Below are 21450 nucleotides of genomic sequence, written 5' to 3' on the forward strand. Positions count from 1 at the left end.
ACAACAAAATCAAAACAGAAGAGAGTCTCCATGCAGTATGTTCCCCTCTGCTTTACTTACAAGTAATTCATCCATACTGGTCTGGCATTTTTCTAGGTTGATCCTCTTTATTGCTACACGTTCTTGCCTGGGTTTGCATAGTGCTGCCTGGACAACTGCTGTAGCACCACTACCTGAAAAAGGGCAGAAAAGGAACATGGTCTTAATACAACATGAGTTTAAACCAGTGACCAATGTAAGAACCCTACACTGACACAGAACTTAAAATCTGCTCTTCATCCTTTTCAGTGCTTTCCCCACATGAACACCTTTCCACTTGGCAAAGCAACATGCACACTTCTCAAATGGAGAAGAAAAAACAAAGTTACTGTTCCATACTCCAAAAAAGCATTCCCAAGCTGACAACTTAAAATGATGTGCTTATTTATTAAATCACCACTCAAAGCATTTCATAGTTTGGAAACCGTTACACTTTTGGTTTTGGACACATCTGTTTTAACCAAGAACATGACTTGCACAGCTAACACTACATAAAACATTATGCCTTCAAGTCAGTCCCTGTTTTAACCAAGGATTAACCAGGTTTTAACCAGGTTTTAGTTCTGTCTATGTAATGAACAGAAAAATATCAATAAAATTGTACATGCCAATTCTTCTACAGTTTCACCTGCGTTCCTGCTTATTCATCATGATTAGGGTAATATCCTACAAAAACCATGCTGATTCTTGTAAAGAGTGCAGGAGGCACAAGTATCACACCAGCAGTAAGAAGATGCACCGTGCTGAGTGGCCCCAGCAGAGAAAGTCAGTCATGCTTACTCAACATGCAAATCACATATGGTCAGACAACTACACTGATAACAAAACTTAGTGGAATTTAACAAATTTTGGGAAAAGCATTAGAATAATATTCTTTAGTGTGCTTTACTTGCAAACAGCAGGAGTAACAGCTCAGGTTGCTTTTTTTATCAAGCACCCACTGGCTTTGCCTCAGTCAGTATTGCCTCACTAAATTAATGAAATTATTGCAAGCAATATTCAGAGAGATTTACCTGGGTTACACATTTGCTGCCACTTCAAATACTGCAGTGTATGCTTCCTCAAAGTAACTGCTTTGTGTTAATTCATGCAGAAATCTAAATTCCCCCAAGGAGGAGCTTCTCACCTGTATGTAGTTCTAAATTATTTTAATACAAATTATGGACTTCTTGTAAGTCATGACTTGAGTAACATGTTATATTGGCCTGCTCATGCACTATGTTCTGTTTATGCTCAGTAATCGGCATGTCCTAGATGAATACTAAATGAACAAAAAGCCTTTTGTTGTCAAGCTCTACAAATGTGGATTCAGTTACCAGCCGACTTAAGAACAACTGAGAGCTTTTCCCTCTGCACATCTGAAAACAGCACCGACAACACCTCATGACTGGAAGTTGTTGTCCACGTTTTAATTGCTATTTGCTTAGCTACTTTCATGTATTGTTAGTTCACGTAACATTGTCACCCAAATCGCAAAGCTTTTTAACAAAGGGTATGAATTTCATTACAAAATTCTGAGCTCATCTTTAAAAAAGTCTCAACAGGACTAACTTGCCGTGTTTTTGCAGGATGCGGTCACAGACAAATATTGACATGTCCTGTTCTGCCTGCTTACAGAACAAAGCCTTTAAAAATTCCAATAATGTAAGTAATAAAAGAATTAAGAGATATTTCAAAAATTAAATAAGACATCCCAAGGAAAGAATCACTAAGTCAGCACTATTCGACTCAAGACAGACCCATCTACATCACTTTAATGAACTTCTCATACACTAGACATTGAGACACAAAACCTCTTGTTACTTTGACTACACAACTGTAAGTTAGGGCGAGGGAAGCAACCAAATTTTTAGCTCTTAAGGATACAGGAACAAAGACCAAGATTTTTCTTCATGTATCTTTTTCATCTATACCAGTCGTTTTAACTACTTATGGGAAACAACCAGATCTTCACTTTCAAAACAGACTCAGATACAAAGGCCACATAAAGGACAAACAGAAAAAGTACACAGAAAATTTATTCAGCCGATGCCAGGATGAAATCATGCCTGCTTCCTCAACTTAAATGACAGCAAGCAACACTTCAAAACATTTTGGAAAAATCAGATTACAAAACAAAAAAGGCCTGTGACATATCTGACCCCATCCCACTATATCACTTGCTTAAGTTCTGTGAGACCCAAAACGAGACTATGTGCTTACTACCATTTAAAAACTCTTGACTGAAAACTTAATTGTGAGCTATCCTTATGCACAAGTTGAAGATCTGTTCCTCTTTTCCCTACTGAAAGGGGCAAGATGCAAGATTTCAGACCATAAACTAGAGTCTGAAGTTTACGTATATAAAAAAGCCTTTCAAGTGCATTTCCCTGTTTTCTCCTGAGACGACTTGCAATGGGATATTCTTCACCACAAGAATATGACGCTCTGACATCGCAAAAAGCTTTCTATGTTTAGAAGAAAGCCAATTTACTTGGTTTCTTCTTTCTCCTTCCTCTTGAATACCCTATGTAATATTTTGATAATAAATGCAGTCTGCACAGCCTGCATTCTCAGTGGGACATACATATAAAACCTGTCTGAGAAAGCAGTTTCAAGTACTGAAGTAGGAGCCAGGCACTTGGCGGATATATGCATCCTTCCTCTTTAAAGGTAATTCCCCTCTCCTGCTCTGGCTTTCGAGGTGAACAACAGGGGATAAAGATGTGGAAAATCTGCAGCTCTTCCATCTGGTCAGAAGAGTCCTTTTGTGTCAGTAAAGAGATGCCCTTCTCTAGTCTACTAAACAAAGAGAAGCGTGAAGTGTGCCAGGGGAGTAATTGTTATAAACAGAACAACCCAGATATGCATTTCAGTCAAGAGATAACAGACTACACAATTAATGCACTACCATACAGTGAAGCAAAACTGTCACAGACAACTGTTTAGCATAAAAAAATAGGGTCACAGAAAATTATTATAGAAGAGATTACATTCAACCCATTCCTTGACAGAAGGCATGACTTCTTCAGGTATGCTGAGCCTTACCAGCCTTCCAAAACCCTCACAGCAGAGAACATACAAAACTACAACACAATCAAAGCACAGACTAGTTTTAGCATCCAGTTTCTATTTCGGAAAATGATCTAGTATAATGAAAGCTCAGGCTGGATAAACCATGAAGCCTTTACCACCCAGCTGTCTCCTGCAGAAAAACAAAAAGACAGGCTGAGAAAGTTGGGACTGTTCAGCCTGGAGAAGAGAAGGCTGCGTGGACATGTCATAACAGCCTTCCAGTATCTGAAGGGGGTCTACAGGGATACCAGAAAGGGATTCTTCATTAGGGACTGTAGTGATAGGTCAAGGGGTAATGGGTTCAAACTTAAACAGAGGAACTTCAGATCAGATAGAAGGAGGAAGTTCTTTACTGTGAGGGTGGTGAGGAACTGGAATGGGTTGCGCAACAAAGTTACAAATGCTCTATCCCTGGTGGTGTTCAAGGCCAGGTTGGACAGAGCCTGGGGTGACATGGTTTAGTGCGAGGTGTCCCTGCCCATGGCAGGGGGGTTGGAACTGGATGAACTTAAGGTCCTTTCCAACCCTAACTATTCTATGATTTTATGATTACAGTGGTCAGACGCAAAATAAAAGCTCTGTAAGGACAACGGGGTTTTCCCACTACTGGAAAAGTTGTCCCCTGCTACAGAGAAGTTCTCTTTGCCAATTTCAAAAGTTAACAGTGAAATAATGCAATTTCAGTCCACATCAAGATGCTTACTACTCCCATTTCACAACAGGCAACAAGTCAAAGTTTCATCTTGCACTGACATTTTTGCTGCATCCTTCTCTCTAGTGTAATGCCCTTCAGCTAACCTGTCCCTTCATTCCATGAACCATGTGCTCCCTCTACCATGATGCCCTAGCACAGCAAAGCCATTAGAATTGCTCTTAATTATTTGGGTTCATGCAATAGAAACCTTTTCAAGAGCTATTACATACAGCTGCACTTCACTTCTGAAAAGTTTTAACCTAGAAATCGTTTTCATATAAGAACCTCAGACACAAACACTTATCCAGGATTTAAGTTTATCTGAGTAAGTTCCTTCAAGATGTTCTGTACCTGACATAAAGGTAATTTTTCTTTTTTTTTTTTTAAAAAAAAAAGAGGAAGAACCTGTCTCCAGCTGGCAAAAAGAAGGATCCTGGAACAGGTGTGATCAACAACTGATGTTAACATTCTAATTTAATCTGCCCTCCACTAGTCAAGTCTCAAAAAGACAGACAGTGAGGTGAGATGGCTGGACTTGCACATTGCATATGCACATGTCCTTCTTTATACTAAACTTTAAACCCTTCTGAAACTTAACTTCTTCACAGAAAATGAACTCATGATTTCTCTATCTTCACATGACATGAATGCTTGTGTTCTTAAGAATTTTACAATAATCAAATATAATGCACTAACGATTTCTGCTCACTTTGTCTTCTTAATTCATGCTGGATCAAATCTCTCCCACTGTAACTAACTTGGATATTAGATTGCTTATCCTAGCCATTAGGCTTAGGACATAATAAACCTAAAATACAGTAAGTGTTCTACGAAATCTGCCCATGCACAGAACTGCTACTTCTGCATTTTCATCATTCAACAATTATTCTAATTCTTCAATTAATCTCATTAATTATTCATGGCGCTATAAAAATAATATTTTTTCTGCAGTTGAATATTTAAAAACATCACCATTATGCCTACAGAATCACTGGGTTATTCAACTGTTGCATATACCTTTTTGTGGGAGAGTTGTTACACAGCCTTAGAGGTCTATTTTATCCCATACTACTTTTCAAAAGCACACTGTATAAATAGTCCAGAAAAAAATCTCCAAAGATGACAGAAGTCTACAAATACTTCAGTGATCCCACTGAAGTCTTAGAGATGTAGCCTAAATGTCCATATCAAAATTATTTTGCCTTTGAAGCTAGAGTAGTAAGTCAGTATCACAGCTCCCTCGCCAGTTTTCCAATCCAATATACTATATTTAGTGCAGAAGCTGTTTTTATCCCCCTGTGCTATCATAATTAGTCTTTAAAGTGATAACATAGCAGGAGACACAGTTAGCAACCTACCTGACAGCCCAGCATTTCAACACTCAAAAGCTTTTAGCCCTATCAATCACAAAAGATAGGGCATGTAACAAAACCACATTCCTTCCCTTATTTTAAGAAGGCACCTACAAAATAATTCAAGTCTTTAGGACAAGCTAAGATGCTAATGAAGTTGAGGATCAGCTTCTAGGAGTGCATCAGAAACAGGCAGCAACCACAATGTTTCACTTTTTGCCTGTCTTTGGATAGGACACTGCACATACTCCAAAACACACCTGGGTACTTGATATTGAAAGAAAGGTGATGTGTTGCAAAAGCAATTGGAGTGATACCAAACACCCAAGCAGTTTAATGCCTGTCTGTATGTGTCACCACCAAAACTATCTTTTAACTAAATACTCCATGGCATTGAGTCTTCTTACACACTAGTTGAGGAGGTCACAGGGAGCATGATACATTTCAACGTGTGGTGTGAGAGCATCTTCACATTTATTAGTAACCCACACCAAGGAGACATCAGCACTACAGCACATAAGGAAAACCTAAACAAAAGCAGTCCACTTTCAACAGGTGTTATCACAGGTGTTATCTTCTCCCTGACTTGTCATTTAAAATAGATGAGTTGTCTAAATAAAGAAGTTGAAAGGGAACTATAGCAACCCAAATTAGACTGTCTTGGCAAACCCTGTATTATAAACACTACCTAAGATTAAATTCCTTTTGCTCTGCTCCACATCTCAAATGTCTTCATTAGAAGTGTTATTTATAAAAGTGAAAAATGTTTATATAACAAAAAAAAAATCCACAATCACCACTATTTCAGAATTTGCAGTCATCAGAACTGGAATTTGCCTTGTGGAGGTACCAAGATAAGACTGGTGTGATTGGTACCCTCTGCTCCCAATCCCTTGTAAAGCGCTTAGCATAACTAGCACTATTTTACAAGGCAAGCAGCATTCTCTTTGACTGAGCATGTCACATATTCATATCAAATGTGACACACAAACCAAGTATCTCTGTTCCAGTTTGCAGAACTGTTTTCCTCACAAGTCCCACAGTTTTCATGTCTGCTTGGCATAGCTTATCACTTTATATACCTAGTTCACTTACCCCTTCATTATCATTTCTCCAAGGCTGTGATTATGAAGTAATATAAAGTACTGCAGTTTAAGAGATTAATGAACTAAAGAGTATGGAACTAAGCTTAGCAGTGAAAAGTCAAGTTTTATACCTGGAACAATCTCTACTCTCAATCATATTACCTTCCATTATGAGCTGCCATTGTTAAAAAAAGTGAAGCAAGGCATTATGTATAAGGGTAAAACACTGTTTCAACATTAGAACTTACAAAAGTTGTGGAACTGGAATAGGGAATTCAATGCCACCAATAAATAGCACACATCAGGTCAAATAGCAAAGAGGTTGCCTATCTTTGCTCACCTAATGAACACCTAAAATGCCTCTATTTTCGTATCAGCATATAAAGGTAACTTGTGAATTCACCAAACCTACAGTCTAGAAGATATGTGTGCCATTGCACAATGAGCAAGTACCATTACACATAATAGTCCATTATTTAAAGAGATTTAAAAGGAATACTTTTCTTTGGGCATGATGAAAAAGAAGTAACTAAAAAAATTCATTTGAGCTCAGTGTCTAGAAGAAGAAAGGGAAGATATCTGTTAGGTTGTCATTAGGTTAGATTATGTAAAGGAGTATGCTGACAAGAGTGTGGATCACCTATAAAGGTTCTCTGAGAGAACTCCCGAGAAGACCAAAACAATGAACTGAGCCATATGTAATAATGGCACATATGTACAAGGTATTACTATCTGCTAAACTACTCAAAAGCAGAGGAGGGAAAAGAAAATCTCTGAGGTACCCAAGCCCGTCTCCAGTTAGCATTAGTTTTGTAATCAGATCTGCACTGGCTTCCTGCAAAATGACAAAGAACCCAATTTCACTCACACTGCAAGTTTGTTAGGGAAGAAGAAACAGAAAATATAGCAGCCAAACAACTTGCAGCAGACTTTTTCACCTACGCTGCTGCTGCTCTTACAGCACGGTCGGCAGCAGAGCTGTGCTGCACAGCCACCCAGCTGGCACGCTGCAGGCAGGAGTCAGCTCCTCTTGTACAATCACACTGGGGCCCTCATGCGATAAGGAGAAATGTGGATGTACTGTACTTGACGTGAATGAATGCAACAGATCCCTATTCATTCTGCATTTCCCCAATAAAAGGCATGAAAAACACTTGAAGAGAAGGGTAAGATTTAAGAATTTATTACAAACACTGAAATGGATTTTGCCTGTCATGTCACTACCTGTTCATCCTTACAATGCAGGTCAGATTTTCAGGTAATAAAGTAAACTTCTTTTATTCGGGCTTTTTCTTTCTTGAGTTACAGTTGTACCAAAACCTTGCAATCCAATTCACAGAACCAAAAGCTGTATGAAAGAACATCTGTGTAAAACTGAGACCTTGCTGTCTTGATATGCTGTGGTTAGGTCAAAGACTACATCAAGGACCTAACTGATCTCACTTTTTTAATTTAACCTTTTTCTCAGCATTCATAAAGTGCTACATAGAGGAAAAATAAATAAAAAAGAAAATTAAAAAAAAAACCAAAACTTTGAAGTACATGTAGGAGGTCTTAACAATTTCTGGCTTTACAGGATTTTAGCAGATTAGGTGAATTTTACTCACATTTGGGGAGGATTTGTTCTTACAAGATTAATGCAAAAGTGTCTTTTCCCACATTACGTCAATGTAGTTCTTAAACATCTTTTCTTTCTTTCTTGAGAAAACAAAATAAAATCACAGCCTTCAAACAATCTATTTGCAAAAAAAGTAAAAAAATAAATAAATAAACAAATAAAAAATATATATATATCCCCAGGGCTTCTGTAGAAGATAGGGTTTCTACAAGAAATCCAGGAGATCCTCCTCTACCTCATTAGCCCTCCAGAAAGCATTCCAGCAGGGGCGTTTCTTTCGTCCTTCACTGATCTGAAGAAGCATGAATACTTCACTCAGACACATGCACCTCAAAAAGTACCTTTGTTTCCCACAGTCATTTGAAAAGCTGCTAAAATAAACTTCCTTATCATTCAGTCAGCTGCACAACAAAAGAACATCAGGTAGCAACTCTCCATTTAAACCAAAGAAGCTTATCCAGAAGAGAAAGGGAAATCTGACATCATTCTTCCCTTCAAAGTTTTGTATCCAAATTTGTTGTTTCAAAGGTCTAGAGTTTTATCCTAGCATGAACAGTGCACACACGAGTTTCACAGGAAAATTTTAACAGTAACACTTTAAAAGGATCAACAACATAATTTAGAAATACACATACCAGGATTCAATTCTTAAGGGCAAAGTGTCCCATCAAACACACGAGAAACTAAAAATTTCCAGAGAGAAGAAAAAAAGCAGAGGAATAACCAACAAAGTATTTGAAATTAGAGGGAAATCAAAAAAGAACACTAACATGCACTTAGTTCTATTCCATTGCATTTTGTTTTAGAGCAAACAGGGCAGTTTTGAAGTGAATACCCTCTCCTTGATATTCCTCACAAAGCTTCTGTTTGCGTGGCAGAGTGGCTCTTGTGTGTGCAAAACAAACCTCCTTTGGAGGAACCTGAACTGGAAGTTCTGCCCCAGCAGAAACGTGCTATAGTCTCTGAAAGATGTAATGGTTCAGACCAGTTCTGGGTAGAGGACTGCAACATAGAGGCCTCAGCACTGACTGATTCACTCCCCTTATCGGCTTCCATTTCCCCAGAAACTTGTAGACCTAAACACAACTAAGATACTAATGAAATCCACTGTTGAACCAACCTGTTATCTGCAGATATTCTCCATATTTGCCCTTCTGTTAGCAGGGACACTTTTGTCAGAGTTGTTTCCTAAATTTAAGGTGCTCTTTGAAAGAGCAAAGCTTCAATCAAGTATTTTTCTGCTGTTTCACACAAAGATGCCACCAAAAATTGTTTCAAGCCATGGAATCACAAAAACAATTAGACTGAAAGTGTTCACTAGAGATCATTTACTCCAATCCCCCAGTTCCAAACAGGGTCAGCTAAAGCAGGTTGCCCAGCCAGGTTTTGACTATCTCCACAGATGGAGACTTCAGAACCTCTACAGGCAACCTGCTGGAGTGTTTGAGGACCCTCAGAGTTAAAGTCTTCTTGCATTAAGACTGAGATTCATCAGATTTAATTTGTGTCTGCTGCCTCTTGTCCTGTCCCAGGGCACTAATAAGAAAAGTCTGACTCCCTCTTCTTCATTCCCCTCAATTGCATAGTTACACATATTGGCAAGATCTCTCTGAGCCTTCCTTTCTCCAGACCGCATAGTCCCAGCTCTCAGCCTCAAATGAAGTACATTCCAGTCCCTTAACCACCCCTGTGGCCACAGACTTGCTGAAGTTTTGCAGGCTCACACCTGAAGTACAAAGCTGAGGAAAAACTCTATTATGAGAGATTCCCTGCACAGGCTGTTTGTCCAAGCTGAGACACAACCAGCACAGCTAAAGTTTCTGTTGTTTCCCATCTCCTTCTTACCTGCCCATTCAAGCTTCATTCAGCTGGGAGTTTTCAGAGCACCACAAAGAAAAGCCCTAGAGTAACATACTCTGAACAACATACCTTGAAGAAACAGCTATTTTGAAATACAGCTGTCTACACAACAAAGATTTACTGGGGATGGGGGGAGGAAATAAGAATAAATCACCCTTTTTGTATCAAGGAAGAAAAAAGTTAACCCAGCACTTAATATGAATTACAGTCTAAACAGCAATGGCATCTTATCATAACAAACACAGGTGTATGACACTGCCTCAAAAATAAAGCTTCTCCTTCAATGTTCACAGATGTAAGGAAACATCTTTCTCCAGCACTCTTCTAATACAGAATGAGCTCTTCCTAATAAAATACAGAATAAAAGCAAAACCCCTTTCCTATCATATGCTCTAATATTATCTTTAAATACTTGATTACGTTACCTGGCCAGATATTTTTCCCTGAAAGACAAACTCAATGATCTAATTTTTAGTTAAAATATATTCAGAAAGGAAATCAGGATTGTGATTTCATTCCCCCTGTTGTTTCATCATCAATACAGAAAACTTTATTCAATAGGCTTAAAAATCTGGATATATCTAAGGCAAAACTCACATTGGAAATGGCTCTGCATAGCTACACAATAACTCGATATATGGTATTCTCTGCAGACCAGAAGTTACCTTAGCAGGGTATCATCTGAGCTGCACACAACGCTGTTTAATCATAGAATAGTTAGGGTTGGAAAGGACCTTAAGATCATCTAATTCCAATACCCCCTGCCATAGGCAGGGACACCTCACACTAAACCATGTCACCCAAGTCTTCGTCCAACCTGGCCTTGAACACCGCCAGGGATGGAGCATTCACAACTTCCCTGGGCAACCCATTCCAGTGCCTCACCACCCTAACAGGAAAGAATTTCTTCTTTATATCCAATCTAAACTTCCCCTCTTTAAGTTTTAACCCGTTACCCCTTGTCCTATCACTACAGTCCCTAAAGAAGAGTCCCTCCCCAGCATCCCTACAGCCCCCTTTAGATGCTGGAAGGCTGCTATGAGGTCTCCACGCAGCCTTCTCTTCTCCAGGCTGAACAGCCCCAACTTTCTCAGCCTGTCTTCATACAGGAGGTGCTCCAGCCCCCTGATCATCCTCGTGGCCCTTCTCTGGATTTCTTCCAACAGTTCCATGTCCTTTTTATGTTGAGGACACCAGAACTGCACACAATACTCCAGGTGAGGTCTCACAAGAGCAGAGTAGAGGGGCAGGATCACCTCCTTTGACCTGCTGGTCACGCTCCTTTCAATGCAGCCCAGGATACGGTTGGCTTTCTGGGCTATAAGCACACACTGAAGCTGGCTCATGTTCAGTTTCTCATCGACCAACACCCCCAAGTCCTTCTCTGCAGGGCTGCTCTGAACCACTTCTCTGCCCAACCTGCAGCTGTGCCTGGGAGTTAAGCTGTGCTTAACTCTACCTTATGCAAGCAGGATATATTGAAGGTTTGCTACGCTGAACCAGATTTCCTGCCCCAAAAAAAAGCTGTTAAAAGAGAATTACTGCTCTTTTCTGAAGTAGCACTATAAACAAATGCTGATGTTGATTTAGGTAGCATATTTTATTGTTTCTCATTTAATTTGAAAGTAAACACTTGGAACAATTCTAATACCATGAATGAAATATTTTCCAAGTCTTCCGGATGTCACCACATAATGCATCATTCTCTTCTGAGAATGAAGAACAGCAATCTATGAAAACAAAGGCAGTATTGCTACTGCATTGTCATGAAGATCTCTAATTAATACTGTAGTGTTGAGACACAAAGCATCTTCAGCAAGTTTACCCCAACAGAACATGCCTGCTAGAATTCGAGTCTACTGTGGCCATGCACAAGCAAAAAACTCACCCATTTCTCGTCCTCCTTCCCATGAAACAATGGAAGAGTTGGAACAATATAAATGCTATGATATCATTAAGTTTTCATCAGGTGATTCTAATCTAATTCTAATGAAGTTCCTAATATTAGCCTGAAGTGGTTCAGAGGCTAGGAACACAAGATACTAACAGGAATAAATTGTAAGTTTATGTCCAGTCTCCATAATAAAATGTCTTCAAAGCAAAGAAGTGAGAACAGAAAAGCAACTTTATAACTGAATTGCGATCCTTTTCTGATGATTTTTGTCCATATTACTCGTACAGGACAGAAACCAACAAGTAAATACACAATATTTTTCTGGTCTGTTAAGTATTTTTGTACCACCTCCCTTGAAGCAGGTATACTTGGCACAGTCTGGTTACATCTGTAATAATTATTTGTTCCTATTAAGAAAACCCTCAGCCATTCAAAATTGATCTTGACCTTTAAGTTCACACTACTTCTGACAGCATGACTAGGAACAATTAAAAGCTTCCAATTTTCAGTCTGCTTCTGGTGTTCATTTCTCTTTAAGTGTGTTAGCATTGCTCAGCTTAAAAGCTATGTAGCATCATGATTACATCAGCCTTATAGGACATCCTCAAGTTTCACCTATATTTCACTACTAATCAGAATACCTCAGAGGCCATTAGACATACACAGGAATAATTAGGCTGATAAAATAATTCACAAACTGTTAATCGTAAAGACAAAGGATTAACAGAGACAGCTAACTTACCATACCGGAGTTCCACCAAACTGCTGGGTAAACTCACATAACTAGTCAGACACTGGAAAAGGGTAAAGGACCAGAAATATTAACTCCGCCAATGACACAAACATAATACTTCAGCTAACAAATGAAGAACGCTGTTCAAATTTTTTCACTGAGCTTACCTAGGGAACAAGCAGCAGGACTGTCACAAACAACAATCCTGGAAAATCACACCTGGGAATTGTGCAGAGGGACTCTAAAAACCCACCACCTTCATCAGCTTTATTAGCATCTCACCACTGCCCTGAAAACCTCCTACAAAACAGGCACCAGTCAACTGAAGTCTACCCAAATGCCAGGAAGCATGCACACTTCTCCATGAAGATTAAGCTTCTTCCCCCTTTACTGACATCCCCCAACTATCTATCTCTCCTGAAAGGCAGCCAGCTCGCATAAAATAACTGACTTGACAGCAGTTTCAGGAAAATTAGGTTCCTTCTGCACTGTTGGGTACCATATGATTGCTTGTTTCTCCATGTATATTCTCTCTTTTTTGTCTCAAGACCACATTTTCTGTCCCACTGCAAGGCAGCTGGGTTTTTTTCTGCATCTTTTTAGTCCAGTGCACCTAGTGCCCCAGGCACATGTTAAACACCACAGCATGGTCTCCAGCAAGAGGCACTTTGCAGGAAAAGCAAGTGGCAGAAAGAAGGAAGAGCTGCATCACTACCACACAACCCTGAAGCCGGCAAGGAAAAACAGCAGCCAAACCCCATTAGAGAAGGAAAGAGATAAGAACTCAACATGTACTGGTTGCTTCAGTTACAAAGTTGATCCCATAACTACACAGAACCCAGTATTGCACATATAGAGACTGGTTAAGAAGGGGGGAAAAAATGTTTTAAAGCAAATTTTTCAGGATTTCATACCAGCATTGCTTCGTTTTGCCACTCCTGGATAACATTCTTACACCCATAAGCTTCAATCATGTGATCTTTTTGCACACCTAAAGACCTTCAAACTTAACAAGAAACAGTGAAACCTAGCAGAACTGTCAGTATTTCACCCTACCAGCAAGGCTGTGCTGCAAAAGGAAGAAATAAGTAAAAATCCACTCACTCAAAAAAGCTAATTATTTATTTACACAAGGTAAGCCCTATCAACTTCTGTCAAGTGTGATTTCCTGGGGTGTGGGGAGAGGACAGGAAAACCTCACTCTTCATTTCGGGCACCAGTAAATTTCCTAGTGACGAACTTACATTCCACATACCACAAGTAGATTGCTCCTCTGCTGCTCAGTACTATCCCAGTGACTTCCGCAAACCCAAGAAGTTAACAAGAGTAAGTAACTTGTCTTGATTTTTAAGGTCCATTCTTCAAGTGCCAGGAATTGCTATTATTCCTGGAAATAAAACCAGCTTCTACTACCACTGCCTTATAGTTCTGAATTATTTTGGAAGGGAGGAAGGGGGACGAGAGAGAGAACCAAAAGAGTCACACAAAACAAAAATATGGCCTACACATGTAGCCACTATATGAGCCACCTACATTTCCTTTGCAAGGAGAGCTCACTGTTTTTTCCCCTCAAACCAACCAGAACAGATGTGGGTTTGTCTCCATTTGATCAATGGATTTTGGAAAAAAAAAAACAAACAACTGGTTTCTGACTTAAGGGAAAGTGATTCTTCACTGAAGAAAAATGAAAAAGTAAAACAGTTCTAATGTTCTCTCAGAGCAACACATCACCCAACCTAAAATTGCTCTCCGAGGTCTGAACTTGGACACTGCTACCCAAGCAGTGGCTCCAATTTGAAGATGCAAAGCCTTGCTGTTTTAAGGCTTAGTGAGAATCAAGATCATGCAATCCCTTCAAATTTCCACATGGTCACCAGCAGAACTGCTCCTCTTCTAGCACTGAAGGAAATCCTATGGAGCCAGGACTTTCCAGGTATCAAAGGCTTTTGACCTTATCTGCGGAAAAAACTTAGATGGAGGGAGAGAGAAAGCATAGAGACAGGTGGGCCAAGCATAAAGAAGGCAGGCAGGTTCCAGGAACAGGAAAGCATAGAATACTTTCTGTATATTATCATTACATAGCATCAGCCAGCTGCCTGGTTACATACTCCTTTACCCTTCCAGTTACCAAATTAACTTTAAAACAGGCTTTATTTGCTGGTTACTTGCAACTGTGGGGAACACAAAGCAAATTAAACTTCTATTTTTTTATTCAGGTTCTTGTCAGGAAGAAGATTAATTCTATTTTACAAGCCTCCAGCTGCCTGAATTGTAATTTTATTATACAACAAAGTTTTATCACTGAATGGCTTACAAAGCCTAACTCCGATAACTGAATTAAAAGACACTCCTTATTAAAATAACAGATGAGAACTTAACATTTCCAGTTTCTTCAAATGGTCATTAGCTGACAGAAAATCTTTCCCAAAATTCTTTCCCAAAATGTAAGATTTTAATTTACAAAATAATAAGCTCTTCCTGCCCAGCTACAGCAGTAGTAATTTCCAATTAATGTTATGAAACCTGTATTTAATATCCACATATACAAAATGCTTAGGCTGCTGTTAATTTTTAAGATTTATTGGTAAGGAATAGAATTTGCTTTGGAGCAGGATTAAGGCAGGCACATCTTTCTGTTTTACATAAAGTTTTAGACTAAAGATTTTAGGCAGCACTAAGTATTACTTATCAAATTATGCAGCTTCTTATGCAAGAATTACAGGGATTTGTGAAAGAAATCTCTGCAAGAACAAATGTCAAAGTTTATCATAGCTTTAGTTGCTACAGTGTGGGATTTCACGGAGCACAGTCAGATCTAACTTGAAACATATACATAAGAACTTCTGTAAAAGAAAGCCCTTCAACTGTTTTTTATGCTTAAAAAGGAAAAAAATAAAACCACACAAAAATCTGATTAAGTAGAGGGGTAAGAAATTTTCGAAAGCATGAATGAGAAGTGAGCGTCTGATTAACAGCACACAGAACTGTAATGCTACCTCTAACTGTAGAGAGGATTTCAAAACAGTATGCACCAACTTGAACACCAGTTCTGAGCATCATAATCAGAGATCTCTCCACAAAGACCTCTGATAACAACAAATATAGGAGAGTCTACTCTATCAGACAAGATTAGCAATACACATGCTGCAGGGAAGCATTAAAAAACAGTAAATAATATTTCACAGAAACACCAACAGAGAGCTCAGAGCCATTAAACCGAGTGTCTCGCATTCTGCGTACAGTAAGAACTACAAAAACCAGCAAAACTGTCTCAAAATGGTAACTTGTTCTACTCAAAATCCCAACACATCTGACTGAGCAACACTGCGCCTTATGAGGCAACAAACCACAAGGCATTTTTTTAGCTCAAATTTAGAAAGGCAAAAATAGACGAAAACCTCCGCTCAACTAAGGTAGCTTTTTTAATGAGTTTCAGCCAATACAGATAATCTATCATGTAGAAGTAACCATCTATTTTCCAACCAATTCTGGCTGTTTTCTAGCCAAATTAATTTTTCACATCAGTTGCAGCAGGAGAGAAAATTGTATAATGAAAGCTAGCACCCAGCCTAATCATGAGATAACCCACTGCTTCTCCAGAACAGAATCTTCCTTCCACAGTTATCAACGCAGGCTGACAAACAGTAAGTTACATCCAGCAGAAGAACATCAACTCCAACGCAGCTCTCCAGAAACAAGGCAAAGCCACTTTTTCATATCCATTTAAGAAACCTTTTTTAAAACAAATACAAACAAAATAATGCAGCTTTATCTCATCCATATGATTTACAGCTCATTACAATTTGAAAGGTACAAATATAATTTTAATACTATCCAGTTTTCAGGTTTTTACACCCATAACTGATTAAGCATTTGTTGTGTGAAGATTTACATTGTTCCTGAGGAGGAGAAAACCTCGCATATGTAAGTGACATAAATTCCGAAAAATCTGTAACAGTTATGTTATTCAGAATACTTGGTTACAAACCCAGCCTGAATGAGAAGATATCTCACAATACTGCTTTTATTAGGGTTTTTTTTAGCTAAGTTATATCCAGCTTATTAAAAAAAAATAAAAAAGAGCACATACATTAAAATTCACTGCACATTTTAACGTAATGCATTAAAATCATAGAAAGAGATCTCCAGGTCTTCAATAAATTAAACCTGTTTCTCCCTTAAGTGCAATTGCAGTAATTCCTAGCAGAGGGTTCCTTTGGATCCTCCTGTTCTAACAACTACGAAACCCCTTCTAACTCCCAAACGGGTTGGTGTATGGACAGCGTTTATCAATCTGAACTAATGTAAGGATTTCTTCTTTTCTTAACTCTTTGCCCCATACATTTACAGATAGCAATCAGAATGGTTTCTTTCTCCTCCAGAAAATATTTGTCCATAGGAATTAACAGGAAGAGCCTCTTCCTCACATCACATCTCTCAATCATGCAGCAAGTCAAATAGGGAACCTGATCAGACAGGAAACTGACCCAGCACAAGAACTAGTTCTCTGTCAGATTATGTGATCCTTTCAACAGCTGCCTGTTAGAGCAGATTAAATGGATCATGAAACCACACACCAAGAGTTCATAAAGACCTGGCTAGCCACCTCAAAAATAAAACCAAGGGATGAAGTGGGGTTGGCTACATTTTTTGGAATTTACTATTTTTAATAGTACTGAGACTAAATTTATTCTCATCATGGGTCTCCTATAAGTTAACAAATACAAAGTGTTAATGAAAAAAGATGTAATTGACTAAGATTTGTAAGCCAGGTGGTATAAAACAAATCTGTGAGTTTGAAAGTCATGCAAACAACCTAAGCTTAGTGAAAGTTTGACTAAAGTCAGCGAAATTAGCTAAGTCCAAGGATCTGGTTCAAAATAACCCAACCTCACTAGGCATTCACTTTAGTTAAAGAAATAATACCAACATTTAACAGCACCAATAGGTAATCAGCAATGAAGTTTCACTACAGATAGGTATTTGCTATGCCAATTTCACATCCACCTGTACAACGGCTGTATGCAGATACACAAAAATTTAGAAATACATTTTACTTGTCAAAAGATGCAAACTTTTAAGTGGAAAGAAAGTGGGAACGATTTTCTAAACTACACTCTCACCCAGGCATTCTACAGGTACTGCAACAGAAAATAACTACAAGTAACTCTTATGACTCATGTCACGCCCTAAACAAGGATTAATCCAACACCTTTGAGACCTTTTATACCTTAGAAGAAGGATTTACTCCTCAGCAAAGATGTATCTTATGCTAGCAGAACCACTTCCACTTGGATAATTTAGATCCATTCTCCAAACCAAGTAAAACAAAGTTCTCTGGCCTAAAAACCCATGCCCATGCAGTGCCTCTGCTGGCAGCACTCATTCGACGCTGAGCAATCTTGGTCCAAGCCAGCCACCTCCAAGGACGTGCACACCTGAACCCTCATCCCTCCTTAGTCCCTCTTCAGAGCCTAACAAGTGCAAAGAGAAATACAAAGGCACCACCTGGGTCCAAAGAAAGCCATCCCATTTTAAGGAAGAAGTCCTTTTCTCAACTATTTTGTTTCTGCCTGTGGAAAATAAAAAGTTTAATGATGCAGCTGAGTACACACAACTTTCAATCCAGATCAGTAACATGTTTTTCTGGTTGTTGTCTGCCTGACAACAACTAGCAACTGGTGTGCAACACTGAGAATAACGAACAGCACCAGCAAGCAAGACTCATGGATTTTTTTTCATTTAAATTGCCTCATCCGTAAGGAATAGCAATCACAGTCTTAGAGATGGCCTTTGACATTTGCAGCATTTGCTACAGATGTAAAATGTTACATACAAACAAAAGCAAGTTTTCCCAACGGCGTTCATTAGCAACAAGCAACATCGAGGTCAGGATATGAAAATTTTTTCCATCACACATACTGTTAACAACAGTCATATTTGCACACTATAAATCTCAAAATTACTCAATCCAAATGAAGTGGACAGAAGCTGAACACATCTGATCCGCCTTAGCTGGACACATGAGCAAAGCACTGAAGCACATTACCAGAAAACACCCTGCCTGCAAGGACTTGGGGATGGCCAACAGGTTAAACCACATCCAGGGCAAAAGCAAGTTGTCTCAGGTGGAAGGAAACTGAAACCCCTCTCTGTCCTATGTGCCACCACTGGGCACAGGCAGCTGGGCCAGGAGGCATCATATTAAACACTGAGGGGAAAAGGGTTCAAAGATATAGATAGATAGATAGATAGATAGACAGACAGACAAGAAAAATGAAAGGAAGCCACCACGACAGCAGCAGAGATAGGGGTAAGATCTACCTCCCCCATAAAGCCGCCGGAAAAATGCAGAGTAATCTGAGCGGATGCATATACACGTGTGCATCCACAGACCGACACATGCACACAGACAAAACACACAGAGCGCATCTGCGGAGTTGCCGAGGTCCCATTACAAGCCAGCAGGTAAGGGCTCAGGTACCACCAGTGGGGCGAGTGACGATGCACCACACGACAAGGCGGCAGCACCACCGACACCCTCCATCGGGCCGCACCGGGCGGGGCGCGGGGGTTTCTAGAAGGAGCCACCGCCCCCCGGGGCCGCGCCGCCCGCCCGCTACCGGGCGGATAAAGTTTGCAGCAGCCGGCGGCGGCGCCACTGCAGTGCCGGGCGCGTCCGCCGCAGTGAGCGAGCTCAGCCTGCGGGAAGATGAGCGTCGGTAGGCCCAGGGCCGGCTAAGCGGCAGCCACAGCATCCCCTGCCTCCGCCCGATAGCAACCCCGATCTCCCGCTCTACTGACCGATAACCTCTTGCAGCTCGTAGGCGTCCCTGCAGATGGGCCAGCCGACGCCCGGGGCGGCTGGCGTTGGCGTTGGCGCCGGCTGGGGCTGCTGGACGTGGACCGGTGACTCGCTCTGCTCCGCCATGATGCTAGAGCGCACAAGCACCCGGCGACCTTCTTCAAACTTCCCTTCCAGCAACACCTTTCGGCCGCGCTGCCTCCCCGCGCAGCCGGCTGCCCGGCGGAGGGAGGAGGCAGGGCACCGAGGGGGAGGAGGCAGAGGCGGGCGGCGCCGCCGGCCCCGGCCGCTCGCCCCGCGCCGCCGAGGGGTGAGCGAGAGCGGCGTTCGGGCCCGGCGGCCCCCAGCTGGTGTCAGCGCGGCGGTGGTCGCCCCCTTCATGTGTCTCTGCCTGAGGGAGAAGCGCGGGCGGTCCGGCGAGGGGCCCTGCTGACGCCGGCGGCTCGTAGCCTGCTGGCCACATCCCCAGCCGTCGTCCTTACCCGCTCATCCCGCGGCTCGGCGGCTGGAAGCGCTGCGGGGTCCTGCGAGGGGTGGCGGGGCGAGCCCTAACCGCAGAACCCTGCGCGCCCCTCTGGGCCCGGCCGGTGCTAAGAGCGGGGCAGGGAAAGGCTTGAGGGAAGCTGCGAGGTGACTTGTATTTAAGTTTGAGGACTTCAGCAAAGCGTTTGCTGTCATCAGTGATGAGGGCTGCGGTTCTGTAAAGCGGTTAAGTTGCCGTTTGACCTGAGTGGCCTGTTCAAGGAAGGGTCGCAGAGGCGTACCTTGTCACTTCAGTGCTCACAGTGCCCCAGCTCACACCACCGAGAGGGACTGCGCGCTGAGAAATGTCCTCCTTGGCTCTCCAGAGAGAGCCAAGCGATTTAAACTCGAGACAAGAATGAGAATTGTTAAGCTTACCTACTGCTTCCCATTGTACAAGAAAAGAGGAAAGTAAAAAAGTTATATGAAACTGCTCTTAGTACAGGTATTTGCTCTTTTCTCCCTATTAGTAGTGTCAGTGTTTGTATAATATCACCAGGATTTTACTTACTAGGAAATAAATCAGAAAATAGCTGTTCGGGCAGTCTAAAGTCTCACTCATGCTTTGAATGCTTTATATTTTAAGATGTATGGAAATCTGGAAGAGTGGGAAGAAAATATTTCAACACATTTTAAAATCTTACTACAGCAGGAATTTAAGGTAATTAGAACTAATAATGAAAATACAGGAGTGGGAAAGATTCAAAAGTCAGCACTGATTAAAAGCAGAACGAGATCTCGTAAGTTGTTAGGAAGCATGATGAAGTGTGATTTAAAGTCACAACAAGAAATACATAACACAGCTTCTTAGATACTTCATTCAGTCTAGTTTGGTGCAGGATACCCCTCTTTTACTAACAAAACTATTTTTGTGTAGCTTATTCAGTGAAGACTTTCAGTTAATGGAAGGCTATTCCAAAAAGGAAAGCAAGTTAATTCTGGTTTTCTGTGTTTCTAAAAAAGCTGAATGAAGTATAAGCTCACCACCACTGACTGCTTAACGTTTCATCAAAAGGTATGTCAGCAACTTGCAGGTATGGAATCATTTGTGCACTGAACTTCCATTTTCTCACAAGCAACAGATAAGTTCATTATAGAGCTCCTAGTAGTAGAAAAAAATCTTGCACATTTTTGTGCTAAACTAATGATTCAGCTCAGTCTCATTTTTAAAAGATAGGTGATTAAAATTATTTCATGTGTACACGTTAGGAGTTGCCTGCCACAAAGCTAAATGTCAAGACTTCAAAGAGGAAGTGTTGTCATTCACGATTAAGCTTAATGCCAGGACTAGACAAACTTGTTGGTAGAGAAGACCTTTCTTGCCAGTAATAGCATGAAAAAATATGAGTAAGACAGCAACAGCACAGGCCAAATCAATCATCACAGAAAAATGGGTTACTCACTATTGATGGAAAACAGCCAACTTCTCCATCTATACTCAGCTGTTATGGGTGGTGGCAATGGGGTAGGGAGTCATTAGTTCCTGAGCCTTGAATTTCTGTGATGCTCCTGCCATATCACTATATGAACAGCTGAACTGCGGCTTCAGATCTGATACCATTATAGTAATTTTTGTCCCAATTATTGTCCCAGTTTGTCCCACTAATCCTACAACTTTGGGAATTTCTAGAGTGTAACTGCACTGTGTAGTTTAGTTGAAAAGAACAGCATTTACGTGAAGAACTTTCTAGGTTAGCAATTTTATAAACAGTGGGAGTTGTGGGATATGTTCCACACATTCAGGTTAGAACTCAAAAAGAACATCAGAGCCTCAAAGTCGGGTAAAATCGAGAA

At 40.6% G+C, this 21450-nt stretch overlaps 1 protein-coding gene across 5 annotated transcripts in view; it reads right to left on the minus strand.

Annotated features, from left to right (window-relative positions):
- The window catches only part of STK39 (serine/threonine kinase 39), a 110456-nt gene extending 90926 nt beyond the window's left edge, over positions 1-19530 (minus strand). For 4 of the 5 annotated variants that reach the window (XR_009743192.1, XR_009743190.1, XM_061452604.1 and 1 more), the window contains exons 1-2: positions 19134-19530; positions 61-173 (exon numbers count right to left, since the gene is read on the minus strand). Coding sequence is in view for 3 of the 5 variants with exons in the window: in XM_061452604.1 (XP_061308588.1) it covers positions 61-173; positions 19134-19515 (495 nt within the window). In the remaining 2 variants the exon portion in view is untranslated. Of the gene's footprint in view, positions 1-60; positions 174-1052; positions 1250-19133 lie in introns of those variants that run through there. The other variant, XM_061452619.1, reaches the window with a different exon arrangement.
- Between the last annotated feature and the right edge of the window lie 1920 nt (positions 19531-21450).

This window comes from Pezoporus flaviventris, unplaced genomic scaffold (genome assembly GCF_033815535.1).
Source record: "Pezoporus flaviventris isolate CSIRO_AGI_PZ_B2104156 unplaced genomic scaffold, CSIRO_AGI_Pfla_v1 ptg000001l, whole genome shotgun sequence".
Lineage (NCBI taxonomy): Eukaryota > Metazoa > Chordata > Aves > Psittaciformes > Psittacidae > Pezoporus > Pezoporus flaviventris.